At 35.8% G+C, this 17,031-nt stretch overlaps 2 protein-coding genes across 2 annotated transcripts; one reads left to right on the top strand and one right to left on the bottom strand.

The window, feature by feature from the left end:
* Nucleotides 1-2,396: 2,396 nt before the first annotated feature.
* Smp_138280 (hypothetical protein) lies at nt 2,397-12,857 on the top strand (the record flags this gene model as incomplete). The annotated part of the gene is made up of 7 exons (XM_018799514.1): nt 2,397-2,469; nt 6,848-7,049; nt 7,092-7,174; nt 8,322-8,587; nt 9,946-10,091; nt 11,370-11,452; nt 12,655-12,857. The coding sequence occupies 7 exons, from the start codon at nt 2,397-2,399 to the stop codon at nt 12,855-12,857; spliced, it is 1,056 nt and encodes a 351-aa protein (XP_018651295.1).
* Nucleotides 12,858-15,329: 2,472 nt separating this feature from the next.
* On the bottom strand, nt 15,330-16,083 carry Smp_029750 (hypothetical protein). Its single transcript, XM_018799513.1, has 2 exons — nt 15,984-16,083; nt 15,330-15,917 (listed from the first exon to the last, which is right to left on the bottom strand). The coding sequence occupies exon 2, from the start codon at nt 15,811-15,813 to the stop codon at nt 15,385-15,387; it is 429 nt and encodes a 142-aa protein (XP_018651294.1). The 5' UTR covers nt 15,814-15,917; nt 15,984-16,083; the 3' UTR covers nt 15,330-15,384.
* Nucleotides 16,084-17,031: the final 948 nt, after the last annotated feature.

Raw genomic sequence — 17,031 nt, 5'->3', positions numbered from 1 at the left:
AGTACACATCTTTCCGGCTTTTGATCGTTCGTTTGAAGTTGCTAATGAATATGGGGTAATCGTACACCAAGAGTAGTAGCTGTTACCATTAGGCTAGTGAGAGACACATTAAGTATAATGTCCTCCTGTATGAGGTAGAATAAGTGACCTTTTCTTTTTTACTAGTAATCTATAGGTAGATCAATAATTGGTGGTGATTTTGTAGAAATAATTGCGTCCATCTGTAGTTAAGATGTGAGTAGTATGGTTAGTGAAAAATCAACTAATGTATAGACAAAAAACGAAAGAACACACAAAATTCACTATTTTACAAAGGTTTCAACATAAATAAGTTGGTTAGGTTAGTTGACTGTATATATGAACAGATGACCATGATATGGTACCTTGCTGATCCGGGATGTATAAAACTATTGGTTGGAAGACAGTGTCGTCTCAATGAACTAAAAGGTTATAACTTTTAGTGTAATTAAACTGATAACTATCATCTGTGACGTAAACAACTACGATGAATATTCGATCTGCGTCATTGTAGGATGAACTTCAAAGCAACTACTTATTTCAAACAATCTGATCATACATATACTTGTTAAGGACGCTTATATATAGAAATAAAAAGTCGACTAGACTAAATGGAGGAAAAGAGGAGACAGAAATAATAAAGAAAATAATGTTCAGACAATTTGAAACCTCATCACTCTGGGTAATAAACTAATATTACCACGGTAGGTTTAGGGTGAGAACAAACCGTTTTTCAATACATAAAGGCTTCAATAAATCTTAGTATACTGTCTTTTACACTTTTTTATAATATCACGAAAGCCATGTTAAGATCAATATTATGATCTGTTTCAACTATGTGTCTGGCAATAGAGGGTCGTGGATGTTTATCATCTACTCTTATTGGGTCATTTGATTTTATTTGTTTCGGTAACTCTTTTGTATATTCAAAAACGGTTTGTTCTCATCCTAAACCTACCGTGGTAATATTAGTTTATTACCTAGAGTTATGAGGTTTCAAATTGTTTTGACATTATTTTCTTTATTATTCCTGTCTCCTCTTACCCTTCATTTCTAGTCTAGTCCACTTTTTATTTCAACATATAAGCATCCTTAACAAGTATATGTATGATCAGATTTTTCGAAATGTATTGCGCTAATACATCACATAGTTCTGATAGTCGTCGTCCTCCCATTACACTATGGAAATTTATCAAAGGGACAAAGTGCTTCAACTACTGATTGTTCTGGGTTTCACTTGCCAAAAAAATTAAGCGTCTCGTTTTGGTTCATGTGATCTATCTGTAGATGAATATATGAGGTCGAAATTTTTTTCTGCTATTCCTTATTTTTACCTCACTTTATGTCTATAATCTCTACAATACACTTAGTTCTACGAATTATAAAATATTGAACAGAATGCCTACGTATGTCAGGTATCAATTAAATAAACTTTTAAGCATCTCATTGTTGTATTTGACAATAGCTGTGAATCTTTTTAAAGTTTTACCAGGAAGTATAACCTTGGTAATGTATCGAATGATAAGCTAAATTGAAACAATCTTCGAGAAATATGGGGAGATTTTTCATGAGTAGCTTTTTATACCTAATCACGATCGTCAAAAATTAAATAATCACTTCGAAATATATGCTAGTACGACAGAATCAGAAAATACTGGTTCCGATCATGATTCCTCCACGATTACAGATAAGGGAGGTACTGATAACAGTTGTAAGGAAAAATCCATTTCATCGTTGACAGGTGTAGAAGAGCACGAGAGCTTTGGACAACTTTCATTGTTTAAAGCCAACATCACCAAGAGCGATTCTAAATGATTAGAAACTACCTATTTCAAGCTGTTGTTTACAAATACATTATCAGTCTCAATTTGTGGTCTAAAGCTGTCTCGTCAACTGATTTAAGTTAGAGACACAAGTCACTCGACCCTAACTTGACAGCCTAAAAGACGCAAATTGGTCATACAATCTTTGCTTAATCTTTGTCGGGATTTCTGATACCTTAATTATTCTTGAACATCTAATCGATTTTAACCATTCCACTGATACACAAGTTGATATTAAGGTTTATAACCTTTTAATTATATCATATCTATTATTTGTTCATTTGTTCCTACGAAATTAATACTTAAGAAATTTTCATTTATATATAAAATTACACGGCTTGATCATGAATTCGTTGACGAGAGATCCCTTCGCTGAGCTCGGATGATTGTCTGCATACAGTTTAAAGCTTAGAAAAGAACGTATCCTCCTTATATTTGTGTTTTGGCTTTTCAATTCAACGTTGTATTCAGATGATGTACAAATTATCACATATGAAAATAAATATAAGATACATAAATATTAAACTGGAGTCATTTGCGGGCACGAGATGTGTAATGGACATCAGTATATCGTACCGTAATGGAATTTTGAAAATTAATTGGACTATATGCGCTATCATATCTCAATGTGAGTATAAAACAATAAAATATGCTGATGATGGAAATAAGAATATCATTATCATTTATAGAAACTCTACGGAAAATACTGTCTCGCATTAAGCCAACCACATGTTTCTCATGAGTCTTTAAACGGTTTTGTAGTGTTGAGTGCTATGCAAGCCCACATAGCTTTTTATGGCCTCCGGACAGGCCAATTTATGCATTGTTCTCGAGTCACATTTTGACCTCGTTAATTATTCGCTTATCAACCTTGACCATTTTCATGTAAGCGTATGTGTGTGGACTTCTTATCTTATTCATCACATGTCTGTGACTTATTTTTGTATGGCTATAAATATCGATTCACTCTTGATTAAATCGAGTTGACTCACACGCCTTCACCGTGCACCATATCGTTTTGCTTCGTTTCTTTGATCATCTGTTTGGACCAACCATTCTATGAAATATACTCATTCAAAATTCATTCTAGTGTTTGACTTATTTAATTGCGTTATTCACGAACGCGATTACAGACTACTGTTATATGCGAGGATTTACGACGTGTATATTTCGATAACGATAATCACTCGACTGAATTGAAATTAGATCCAGGTGACTAAAGCCTCAAATGGTTCTAGACGGGATAGTAGAAGCTTTTGCCTAATGGGATTCTGTATCCAGTAGCAGTGGATCACAGATGTATCCAGGCAAAAACCTGTGTAAATTTAATTAAAAGGGAGAAATATTACCAAATAATAGTGATATGATGTCACGATTCCATAAGAATACGTCACGTTTTCTCCTAAATGACTCCTGAGAAGTCGCGTGGATCAACTAAACTTGCAATGGACTCCTGCATTTAACTACTCTTAAGAAGTAAAAGGTGTGCTACAATCCACTCCACTATGTTTTTTCTTCAGTTTCTAGGTGTTACCCTTGAAGTTTTTGTTGGGACTGAGACTAAATTGGTATTTAAAGGGATACCCAGAAGTGTTTAAAATGCTGGTTCATCAGGTTACCTCTGAGACGCCTACTCTCCAATGAGTAGAGGTTCATTGATTCGCGGTACTCCTTATGAGACTTTAATTTAAGTCAACGAATAGAACTCGTGGATATCCATTGAAGCTCACCCTCAACTTTGTGTAGATGCTCATTGGGATTTCTTGCTGCAAAAGATCTTGTGTGCTACAAAGCAGTCCGCTCCGCCAACGGTTCCCAAAATCTTCAAGCAACCTACAGTCATCAAGAACTGCACTCTTCATTTGCTAAGAAACAAAAGGCACTGCTGGGCGGAATACAAACGAACTGGTAACCGCAGAGCATATAGGCAATCCAAACAAATAGGGAACATATGCACGAAGGCAATAACAATAATAATAATTTATTCTCAATTAACAGCATTTTACATGAGACATGCCAGTTTACAGGCAAGATCACATTGTTACAGAAGTTACAATTTTCGCTGTGGAAAATTACTCAGCTGGGTTGATATTTTATAAGATATGAATGTAGATGGTTTTCGTAAGAAACATGGTGTCAGTATCATAACTGGCGGGCTTTATGAAGGCGGCGTTGTGATATGCAACTGATGGTCGAGAATAGGTCCACGCAAAGTTGAGGGCTCCTAGAAACTTCAACCTTATGTCCCTCTGGAATATCTGAGGCTTTAATAATGGTGCAGGATGAAGTCACCCGTTCCATATCTGTTTTCGGTGGCGTATCTCAGGGGGGGGGCTGAAAAAGGCTGTTAGAAAAAGGAAGGACGAAAAGCAAAGCAATGTTCATGGAGGAATAATTGAGGTATAACCACTTGGTATATTCCTTTGTCATTATGTTACTTATTAGGCAAGAGCATTATAATAGGTTAACGAAAATAAGTGTCAACATGGTATGAGTGGATAAGGGGCTATATAAGTGAAGGCGGTTCATAAAGAAGCTTGAAAGTATGGGATTATGTGTAGTTATAAAACATAGTGCTGAAAACAGTAGCTCGTAACCTCTGTTATAGCTATTTACGCTGGTTTGAGCATGAAGGGCGTTTGCTGCACGTAAACGAAAGTAGTTACGACAGGCTTCAGTACCAGATAAAGCTCATCGATAAGTTTGTCTCCAATCCGAAAAGCTTATTCCATCATGCAGCCTCTCGTGGACAAGCCAAAACTGGAGTTTCCCAACTGCCAGGTCCGAATGGCCCGAGCAATAACGACGGTGACGCCGCCAACCTTTTGGATAAACAACACTTTCGTGCATTCCAACCGACCCACATCAACTATACTGATAAAAGCTTCATCTTCAATTGCGCAGGACTTTCCGAAGTGAACCTCAGCGCCGACTTTGGTGTTCCGAAAACTGCAGCACATAAGAAAAGACACCTCTCCTACTTCGGATATGGTTCATTCTGCTATACTGAGGAAAGCAACTTCAATCCCGAGAACACTGTTTAGCGTGATGTTCTAACACTCGCCAAGTCGTGGCGAACTACCGGAAAGTCGGAAGCCGGCTCACATCACACCAATTTCAAAGGAGGTCGACGCAGCGAACATTCAAGTTACCGACCGGTCGCTCTTCTCTCTATACCCTAAAAAATTATAGAGTTCCTGATATGCGATGGTACACATGGAAATTTATTTCTCATAAACTTCTTTTCACCCCAACAACACGGTTTCAGAAAATGTCACTTTTGTGTAACCAACCGGTTGGCTGCAGTGGACAGATAGACAACCATCCTTGATCATAAGGAGAAGGTTGACATCATTCACCTTGATCTCTCAAAGGCTTTTGATATGGTCAACCTTTTATGTCTTAAAAATAAGCTCAAACGATTTGGTATCAAACTACCTCTAATTGACTGGCCCACTTCATATCTAAATGATCGACATTTTAAGGTCAGGGTACACTACACTTTCTCTCAGTGTATGGAATGTCGTATTTGGGCTCCCCAGGATTCAGTACTAGGACCTCTTCTCTTCTTCATTCATATAAACGATCTTCCACAACAAGTATCGTCTAATTTATTGCTTTTTGCTGACGATGTCTAACTTTGGCGAGAGAGATACGTAACCAAAGCGATATACTAGCAATTCAGGAGGATCTAACTCGACTTCAAATATGGGAAGACGACAACGGACATACCTTCAGCACTTCAAAGTGCAAAGTAGTCCATCTGAGGCATTGTAGCTGTAAATAATTCCCCAAAATCAATAGATCATTAAGTGTTCGACATTGGAGGCTGACCAAATTGTTTTAAGTGGAATTGTTTAACTGAAGGCTTTCGGTCATGCATCCGCACTAGACCACGTTACGATCCAGCGTGGGACACAGCTCCTACGTTCGCTAGCCAGATCACAGTAAACGCTTCTCGATATATTGATAACGTATCAAATATATCTTTCCTACCTCTTCTCATCTGACTTCTGATTTCAACTGGTTGGGGAACGCTTCGAACATAGGTGTTACTGGTTTAGAGTTACAAAACTAGAAAACTAGTCGTACCTTCAGTATGTTGCAGACTATAGTTACAACTTAGGAAACTCCTCTCTAGAATAATCCCAAGTCGAAAAATATTTAGGTGTGTTGGTACCCTACGCCTTGAAGTCTAACGCTAAATGTGACGAAAACACCTTTTTAAGCAGACCTTGCACTGGTAAAATTGAAGAGCATTTTTGGCCAGTTTGACGGAAGAACTTTCCAATTCAGAGTACGGAGAGATAGTATATCTTCTTTCACCCCAAAAGGATAAGAACACTGTGGAACGTATCCAACGTCGAGCCACGAAATCAGTTCAAGGACTCAAATTCAAACCTTATGAAGAGCACCTCCAATCACTTAACCTCTATCCATTAGAGTACAGAAATCTTGGAGTTGGCTTTCTAATTGCCTACAGTGCCTTATATACTTTTGAACATTCCCTTAAACATCTACTAAATCTTAGTCACAATACTAACCAAAGGATTACACCCAGAGACCTAACATAGTAGAACGGACTGTAGACACAACTTCTACTCATTGAGAGTCACAAATGCTGGAATTCACTGCCGACTGAGCTGGTCCAAATGACTTCTTAGAATTCCTTTGAGAGGAAACTTGACCTATTCTTAAGGACTAAGGATAACATCTTATTAGGATATACCGATTTCTTTTTTTCTTTATTATCGTTGATATAACTGGGTCCCTGCCTGGAAGTATTGTTGATCCACTGCTACTAGAAACGGAAGCCCGTTGAGTGAAAGTTCCTTTTGTTCCATCTACAACCATTTAAACCATTTGAACTCATCATGAGATTTTGTCACGGTTATATTTCAAATCGAAGGTCATAGTGCGTTGCTTTTAATGTCACGTCTATTTACCCTCTCTCCCGTACTGATATCTTGTATGTTGTAGTTATTCATCTTTAATTTTAATATTAGGTGTGCGCCATGGCAGAAGACCTAGGTTTATTCGTCCATATTTGAAAGACTTGTATGACAGAAGACTTGCTCAAGGTCCAGAGATTTATCGACCGAGAAAAGATTGGCTGTGTTGGAATCGTGATTCCGAACTATCTGCGTTTTTGTCCAGAATTGGTGAAAAATTAGAAAAAGACCTTATTGAGGTCGTTCTGACAGATCGGTAGTTACTGAATTGAAAATCATACCGTTTATTGAATCATAGATCGTACTCTTCCTTTTGGTCTGTAAAAAAGGCCGAATCAGACAGTAAAATAATTCAAGATAACTCGGAACTCGCTGCTCTAGGTAAGAAGTTGCTAATTACGATTCATCCGTAGAAATGTTTGACTTGTTAAAGGACTTAAGCTTATCCGCTAACTAATATCAGCTTCATTAAGTTTGGATAAAAAGGTGATACTGTTTATGGATAGTGAGTTTCAACCGTTAACAACATCTGTCTGACAAATAGTGAATATTAACACCTTATACGTCTCAGCTACCAACTTCAGTGTCAAACAAGTGTTTTGTTATGCCGAATACATGTGAGACTGAGTAATGCATCATGTAGCCAAAACATCTATTTTTAGCCTTGTATTTGGTCTGTTAAGTTCACCAACTATAGTAGCTGTATTTACGTAGTTTTTCGTTTGCTTGTTGGTATATCTAAGATGCGCAGATCACGTGATTTCACAAGTGTTTTGACTTCATAAAGCAGCGACAGTAGCGACAGAAAATTTGTGTTTGTTCTGTTGCATACACTGATGTTATCAGCCTAACTATGTATTTAAAAGAGGTGTTGCATGGCAAACGTCTGTTTTATAAAACAGCTTAAAGTGATTAGCATGGGAGAAAAGAGTTTGTATTTTGCTCACTTATATCATTTATGGTGTAATTTCTGTCTAAATATCTGTTTATGGAGAATTTGTCTGCATAGTTTATGCTCTTAGTTTAAAAATCCTATGTCCTATGATTAAGGCAATAAAGTTATGTTGCTTATATAAATGCTTAGTAGCCCTTCATACAATCCAAAATCTACTTCATTAACTAATGTTTAGATTTCCATGAATCTATATTTTAGTACTTGATATGTGAAACGACAAAACTCCGTTGTGCAGATGTTTCTCATAGGTTGATCAGTTCGGATCGGAAACTGGTCACAAATTATCATCTAGTTGATCTACATATGTCGTAGCAGTCGTATTTTATTGTCTTCTCTTACATGTGTATATTATTGCACGTAACTGACTGCAGGAACCATAAAGTTTCCCAACAACCAGGGGTTTCTATTTACTTTTAAGTAATTCATTGTAATGTAGTTTTATACAATGTATGGTTGATATTCATCTAGTTCATATCGAATATATCATTGTATAGTGGTTTATGTTAAATATCTACTAGAACTCATAAGCTTTAGTTAATTTGTATGCTCTGTATGTTTTTTATTACTTTGTAGGATTTTCTGTCTCGGAAAATTTTTTATATCCCTTCTTGCGATCAGTTTATCCTCAATTCCCTGAAGAGTGGATTATGACTATCGTTCAATACTTGAAGTCACCTTCTGAGCTTGCTTTTATAGCCGCTCATTTAGGAATTAAAGATATAGTACTATACAGTGATCAAGTAGATTATTCAAGCAATAAAATTATATCAGCTCCACCGAATCTGGATGTTTTAGCTCATGCACTTATGGCTTTAGTCGGTGCTTTAGCAAAAGACAAGGTGAATGTATTCAAAAAAACGTGCCTCATTTCTCCTAATATGACTAATATTCATCCATGTTTGATTTAATCATTTTTATAAGAACTTCATTAAAATTAGAGTTAGTAATGAAATTTATTTGTTCACTTGATTGGATAGCTGAAAGTAAATACAAAGCAAGCCTGTATTTACATCTAAACTCATGTTTAAAATTAAAACGCTGTTAGTTTATCTAACAAATTATATAGTTTAGGCTTATAGCTCTCAACAGGTAAGTTAAATTGATCTTTAAGATCATGGATTTTGTATAATTCATGTTGCAGGGTTATTTGTTACCAACTCACTGTTTACTGTAAAATGTGATGCAAAGTGGTGTACGGGTAAAGATGTATAAGTCTAATCTTGAGTCAGTGATTGTTTATATAAGCTATTTAAACTTCATGGATGAGGGTTATTCAGTCGAAATAAATCAGCAATTTATCTATTGGTCTTCCAATCATGTTGGTCTTGTTCATTTTACTGCTTCCATGTTGTTATGAAGTTTAACAATTTTGAACCGGTACATTTGTGCACGAGATTCTGTTTGTATTCATTAACTTATTGGTTAAAAGCCAATTCTTATAAACCATTATTTCATAACTTTATGAATATTCACAGATGTTTGGGATTTTTACAAAAATGATTAAAAGTTCCAAATGAGCATCTATAAATTAAATTTTTAACATTGAAATAAAACATTTAGTCTTCAGATGGTAATCAATTTAATACTACAGCTTTGTTTAATTGAGGTTTTTCAATAGAGAAATGAAGAGTAGCCCTAAGCAAAATGATAAAATGCGATTACTATTGTTATCAATATCATGTCAAACACTTGAAAAGTTCATCAAAAGAAGTTGGACCTAGTTTTATTTTAGTTACCTGTTTGTGTATATTTAAAATGTCAAAGCTTCATACTTTCCCTAGAGATGGTTAAAAATCTAAATATGCTTTATTTCTAGCACATACTTCTCCACTTGTCGACTTCAAACTAGATGATCATGCTAGGCAACAACAGTCTTACTAAAAGCTAATAGAACTTACCCTTTTTTATATACTCAACAGTTTTTTCCCTTTATTGACTCAGACAGTTGTAACTCCGCACTATGGGACGTGATGAATTTTATTTATAAATAAATCATCACTTAGCAGTTAGTTACATTGATGTTTATGATATCCCAAATAAATTATATATATATATATATATATATATATAAATATTGACAAATTTCGGTTTTAGTAATGGGTTTATGTTGTTTGATTAACAATCGAAGTGTATTATAATCTATAGAATATGTCCACAAAAATAATGTTCTAATAATTATTTTATTATTATAACTTAGATGGAGAAAGCACATTTGTTTATTCGGGACTTCATACTGACAAGACTTTCAGATATAGATTTGACGGAATTGATTTCGATTCCTAACCCATTGCCTCTTCTACAGGGAATACTTCAATCTGAAGGACGTGGCCCACCTGAAACCAGGTAATTGGTATGCACTAATTTAAAATAATGTTTTTCGAAAACTTGCCCCTTCATTTTTAACTTTTTGGGCAAAAAGATAACACGCAAAAATACATTCAAAATTCCTCTGTTTATGAAACTGCGTGTTAAAACGTTTGTTTTACGGATAAAAATTTGAATTTGATTTTATTATCTAATCAATAAAAATCAATATAGGACTTGACATCAATATTTAACAACTAAAGTCGTCACATCATATCAACACTGTAAAGTAAAATTTACAAAATGTGAATGGCTTATTGAGTAGTCAAAATAATATAGTCGTACCAATGGTAATCAGAAAGTAAACATTGAGAACATGGTTCAGAAATGAAGGAATAAAATAAAGAGAAAAAAGTGCGGGATATTAGAGATTTTCAAGATCCAAAAAAAGATAATTTAAAGAATTGAATACATCTAGAGTATTGTGACTGATTTCAAGTCGGATTAATCAAATTCTATCCTATTCGTACTTATTTTTGATGAAGATTTGTGTGCTCAGGAAAAGGCTTTTGGAATTACCTAATTGTTTAAACTGAATGGTTTGATAGTAAACATCTAGAGAGATAAAAAAAGACTACCATTAGACTATACACTTTATAGAACACAAGGCTTCTGAAGATTGCGATTTACTCTTAATTTGTTTAAGCTTGTCTAGTCTAAAATAATAAATTATTTATTTTGGAAAATAATTCAAATGAGTTTGAAAAAATACTAAGAGCATTGCTGCGTAATTTCCTTTCTTTGAAACATTTTGTTGATTAGTCACAATCTCGCCTCTTGAAATAGGAAATTCCGATTTTGTTTGAAAATAGCTCAATTTACAAGTATAGAAGCACACTGAAGAGATTGATTGAACATTGTTTTAATTCATGATTGGTGCACATGGGCTCCAGTATCCTGAAGGAACAAATGGCGTACGAATCAATCGTTGGTCACCGGCTACCATGGGAATGCATCTCCTCACGATGCTCCACTGCCTTGTGGATCAGATCTTTCGGTCAAAGGCTCCGGGTGTGGCCCCCTAAGAAAACCACCTGCTTCAGTTTGGGCACCTGGGCAGTATCACAGCCCTCAAGCAAATCGAATGAGATTTGTGAGGCGCATATATATCTGGTGCTTCCTTGTACCAATATTTATGTGTTTAAATAAATAAATAATTCATGATATATTTCTAATCATATGTAGACACAATACTAATGTATAATTAATTGGTAAATATGAATGTAATAGACTATTTATTTGGTCACTTTTTTACAGATTACTTTACCAGTCAAGTATGAACACTGTGCTAGCCTGTTTTGAGGTTGGTATATACAGTGATTGTCAACTCGTTGGAGAAGGTAAACAGCATATTCTTAATATTTAACACATACACGGTGTTGTACGTTAGGATTTTTATGATGGATTTATGTAACCCAAAATGATGTACAACTGAATATTTGTTATTCAAGAAATAACTCATACTATAATAGACAAATAGTCATCAGGAATTTAGCCTGTACCAATTGTTTGGGATTTTGAGTTTTCATAAGACTATGTGGGGAAGTCATGAATTGGCTATTAATCTATACTCATGGAAACCGCAGCGTGTCCATCCACTGACTTATTTGTTGAGTTGCTTATGTGACTACAATCAAAGGAAGTGTATTTAGACCTGGTTATTAGTTCTTGTAAAAGTCAGGCTAGTAAATCATACACCTTAACCACTAGAACAGAAAACCAAGTTGAAGAATAAGATTAACAATAATTTTGGTAGTTATCCACCAGTACTGTAGTAAGATTTGCGGTCTAACTATTAACTGGGCACTACTCTAGATATACAAGGAGTTTTAGACAAGAAAGTCAATGACAGATTGTGTACCTACATTGATTTAGATGTGGTATACATGATGTTAATGGTATTAATGCTGGTTAGGGAAGATATCAAAGATTAAACTAAGTTGTTTTAATGTTAGTTTTAAAAACTGTTTACTGATATTTAGTAAGCTCTTTATAAGTGCACATTGTTTAAGGGTAACGAGGAAGTAATGGAGTAATGAATTAATAGTTAAGAATCATTGAGTGTTTAATCAATAGGTCCCAGCTAGGAACCGTGTTCCGTTTATTTAGATTTGCGCAATTAAAATTGTACCATCACTAGTTCTAATGAACATGTTGCCTCAAAGTCGTTTTTACTTCACGAATGATTTATACTGACCATATAATTGTGGGTGAGCAACACCTGACGATATATTGTTAAAACCAATTATACATTTTATGATATATGGCTTGTTCTTATTCTGTTACTTGAGATAAATAACAATCGAGTCGGTTATTCTTTGTGTGGTGTTATGAACAAATTGTTAAGATTGATGTTTGTGATTATAAGAAGTAGTCCATGAAATTTATTATCAATTGAACCCAGTGAATTTTGAGATTTCATTTTTATACGCACAACTAGAGAGAAAGCAAACACTTTAAATTTTTAAAGCAGTGACAAGTTTATACCTCGACCTGTTTTATAATAATAATAATTTGTCTATTTTTATTTCAATCACTGAAGCTCCTGGTGAATCGATACTAATTGCAGAAGAGGAAGCATTACGACAATCAATAAAGAACTTCTTCAAACTAACAGATGATCGTCCATCTATTCCATTGCATGGAAACTTGGACGTTTTGGACCTTGAAAAGTTTTCTCAACCAAATATTTCACTTAATTACTATTTGGAATTAGCAGCTAATCATGCTAAACTATGCAAATAATTCCCGTTTGAGGATTGTATACTTGTACATATATAATAATTTGGTTTGATGATAAATGCATCAATATACTGCTTATTAATCCGAGGTGTTGATCATTGTGTGTTAGCATGAACATATATTACATACATTCATGTCTGGACTAAACGCTTTAAATCTCAGTTGAGTAGATAAATAGAGCGTACTTTAAATTTATCCTGGAACAAAAGCACGATGTTTTACAAGGGATATTTGTAATACAATAATGATTAACATCGGGGACATTTTAAAATGTCTTTATTGCTTTTTTAAAGATGTCTAGGGTTAATACTCCGCTACTCAAACCGAAGTAGACAGAACGAAGATTCGGATTGGCTGCCTTGAGCACTATACGAATGAGCTAAGAATGTTCTATTTTTAACTATTTGGCTGTTGAAAACATTGAAAGACCACCAGAGTCCTACCTTTCCGCCAACTGGCTTAGGTCAAGAGTCAATGAGGAAAAACTGCGAAAATAGCTATCAGTGGCACATCCAAGTAGTTGTATTATATCATTTGAAATGTTTCAATGGACTGTGTGGGAAACAAACACCAGATAAAAAGCATGGAGTAACGAGATAGTCCCTTCTGTGTTAAGGGACGTCCAGACATAAGACGTGACAACCTTTGTCCCTGGTCAATGTACCTTCTCTCGATTGGTTAATAATAATCAATGTTTTTCTGTAAGGCTGTTTTGTGAAAGTACTAAGAGATATAACCTTTTGAAAGTATTTAACGATAAATGTTTTGAGTATCCCTTCAGATGCGAAATGTTGCTTTGGGACTATTCTAGGTTGTTATTTGCTGTAACTATGGAGTGAATTATTCAAGAGCATCGGCTGTTGTTTCATTCAACTTAAGAGCTTCGTAGAGGAAGATAAACTGTTGGCTGATGAAGTCTAGGTTTGAGTAGGAATGCTCCTATACACGGCACCTGCGGCGCAAACCAAATATTCGTCTACCTACCAAAGGACGGAAGTGTTGCGGAGCGGCTCGTTATGGCTGAGAAATGTGGTCTTTAGAGGTAGAAGAATGGCGACACTGGTAGTACTTAGGCAGAGATGTCTTCGACGAATACCTCACGAAAGACGGAAACAGGTATGTAACTTTGACACAAGTGGTTACTAGGTAAAATCGGCTCATGAACTAGTGAGAGTTCAGTGACTGAAGTAGCTGGATTGTGCTACGTGGGTCATAGAAAGCTCCATAAATCTCTCTGTATTTAGAATAACCTGTGGAGACTAGAAAATAGACCAAGAACCGATAGTGATAGGTCAAATCCTATCCTTTTCAAATTTTGGACACTTATGATCGCTTACTCATTTATCTTATGGCAAAGCTCCTCACAGCTGTCTTCGTATATCTTCTTGTTTTGAGATGTGATTGTCTGGGGTCGGAACTATGTTGTTTCTAGCAATTTAGGGGTAACTAGAAGCATTGAAAAATATGCTGTTAACACCCTGAATACAAAACCAGAAGTATTTTGTTATCCCGAGATTAGTTCGAAACAGAAGTTGTAAAGATAACTCGCTAAGTAGCTTGTGATGCGTAGAGAGTAGCATGCAAACGGGGCTCATCGTGCAGGAGCAGGAATCGTTGTTTGGAAATAAGACCAAACAACACATTTGTCGTAAATAAATAATGGGGAAGATTGTGGGACTATGTGCATTATCTTATTTAAACACATAAATATTGGTACAAGGAAGCACCAGATATATATGCGCCTCACAAATCTCATTCGATTTGCTTGAGGGCTGTGATACTGCCCAGGTGCCCAAACTGAAGCAGGTGGTTTTCTTAGGGGGCCACACCCGGAGCCTTTGACCGAAAGATCTGATCCACAAGGCAGTGGAGCATCGTGAGGAGATGCATTCCCATGGTAGCCGGTGACCAACGATTGATTCGTACGCCATTTGTTCCTTCAGGATACTGGAGCCCATGTGCACCATTGATTTGGAATCAGGGTTTTCCAACTCCTTTAGGTGGACTTTCCGTGTCCACCAACAAGGTTAAAGCGCCGGACATTCGCTTTTCGTCCCCTCAATTTCGTAAACAACACACCCGCCACGAGAAGGCAGTGAGTAGGACTTCTCTGGCAGAGGCTTTATATTCGCGTGGCTATGAGAGCATGTGCATGGCATTTCTTATGAGCAAAAAACAGTGAAGCAACGATAACTGTGCCGCGAAAGACGGAAGAAAATCCGCGTCAACAATACACTGTCGAGAAAGATGTAGCTAAACGGACAAGTTTTGGTTATCGCCTCTTTATCCACTAGCCATGGATCCCATAGGCTACAATAAGAACCTCTGGCAAGTCTACTTTTCTTGTCAATAGAGTTCTCTACCCAAACCTAACTCGTTTATTACGTTAACTGCTGAATAACTGCATTTAACAATTTTGGGACTTGTAATTTATACACGTTTAATAATAGCAGGTAAGAGAAAAGGTATAGCATTATTAAAATTAACTAATATTTACAAGGAAATATTATACATTTTAAAAAGAAAACTTTTACTCCATGTCAATATCTTCTTCACTTCCTGAATCTGATTCACTGCAGGTCAAATCGTCAGCATCAGTCGTTTGGTCTTGAGGTAAACACTGATTAAGATTACAACCAGTTGTTAGCTTGTCTATTTTATCCTGAAGTTCGTGAGTGTTTTTATTTCTAAAAAGAAGAAGTCCTTCGTATATTAGACGTGCAACTTCTTCATGAGAGTTGTCTTCACAAATAATATTTAGTTCATCATCTAAATAATCTTCCAGAAAGTCGCTTATTTCATCCTCATGTTTGGACTTCAAAATAACCTGAGGCAGATGTTCATACAATAATCCAACTTTCTGTTGTGTATTTGGGCCTCCAGACTCCTGATTTAGACCAAGGCGCAAAGCTGTCCATGAATCCAAAATCTTTTTTGTATACAAATTAAACAAGTCCATATGATTTTAGTGTTTAGCTTTTGTAAGGTTTTTGTCCAGCCTGAAAGTATCTTGTGTGATAGAGGAGTATGGGGAGCAGTAGGTTGGATTATCGATAATCAGATCTGGTAGAGAAAAGAACAAGAGGAAATAAAAGTCGACGACTAGATAAGCAAATGAAGTGTACTTACAACTAGCGATGAGAGTAATGGACAAAAATTAAAAATAATACATAAGAGAGCGTGAAACAGTTTGGTACTTAAACTAGGAGTTGGTAGAGTAACGCCTTGAGTACGTTACATGCTAACTTTTCGAACATAACGCCTAAATATACTACTCGCTGAAACAAGATCTCAAATTAAATATATATCTGAGATTAAAGACTCTTTCACCCTTTTCCTAACGTTTACAAACTTTTTGTATGTAAAAACCAACTAGAGAATTTACCACTTGAGACTGCGCTAGTTATCTAAAAAGGACAGTGATATTTTTCCTCACTGAAATAATTTCGTCGTTTTGATCGCCAATTACGCATCAAAACTATTTTTCAACTTAATTGGGTTTATTTCGGTTAAATTTTTCATCAATAGTATCGTTTCTATTAGAAAGTAATTTGTCATCGGCACTTTTGTGTACATTGGTTCTTCTTGTAATTGTTTGTACTTTTGATCCTAACAATTTATAGTTTTTAACTCTTTCTGGTCATCATTTGTTCCTGTCTCTGTGTATTGTTTGTATCTGTTTTCTTCTAAAAACTTCTGGACGGTGCAAAAAAAGCAATCGCCGACGCTCACACTGCCGTTGCCCTGCTGAATTTTCATGCCATGAGGTGAGTCCAAAGGATGATACCACGAAGTTCGAACAGATCTAACGCCTGAAGTTGTCAAACGTTTTAACAAACATTGCTGAGTGTGGTTATATCACCAGTGCTGTTTGAACGTGAACAGCTTGCTATCCGAAATCATTAAGATGGTGAATGTTACTAAAAGAAACATTAGCAAGCGTAATCGGGATACATCAAACGATGTTGCCTCAGTCGATACACTAATTGATGTAAAATTAGTTTGAGTAAGTTTAAAGTCAGTTGACCTATATGGGCCAAAGGAAGAAGTTCGGCTTATGAAGAGGTGTGTTAGAAATCGAAGCTGAAGAAAGGAATTTTTTCTGCCCCTTTCCTTCCAAATAGCAGAGGTCAGGAAACACCTAGAGAACCTAATTGCGAGTTTCGGTCTGTTTCCA

Source organism: Schistosoma mansoni, chromosome 3 (assembly GCF_000237925.1).
Source record: "Schistosoma mansoni strain Puerto Rico chromosome 3, complete genome".
Taxonomy (NCBI): Eukaryota; Metazoa; Platyhelminthes; class Trematoda; order Strigeidida; family Schistosomatidae; genus Schistosoma; species Schistosoma mansoni.
The sequence above is the reverse complement of the archived record's forward strand: the minus strand, read 5'-3'. Positions and strand labels throughout refer to the sequence as shown.

Excerpts from the sequence above, each read along its gene's own strand:
- Smp_029750 (XM_018799513.1), bottom strand. The coding sequence starts at position 15,813 with ATGGACTTGTTTAATTTGTATACAAAAAAGATTTTGGATTCATGGACA.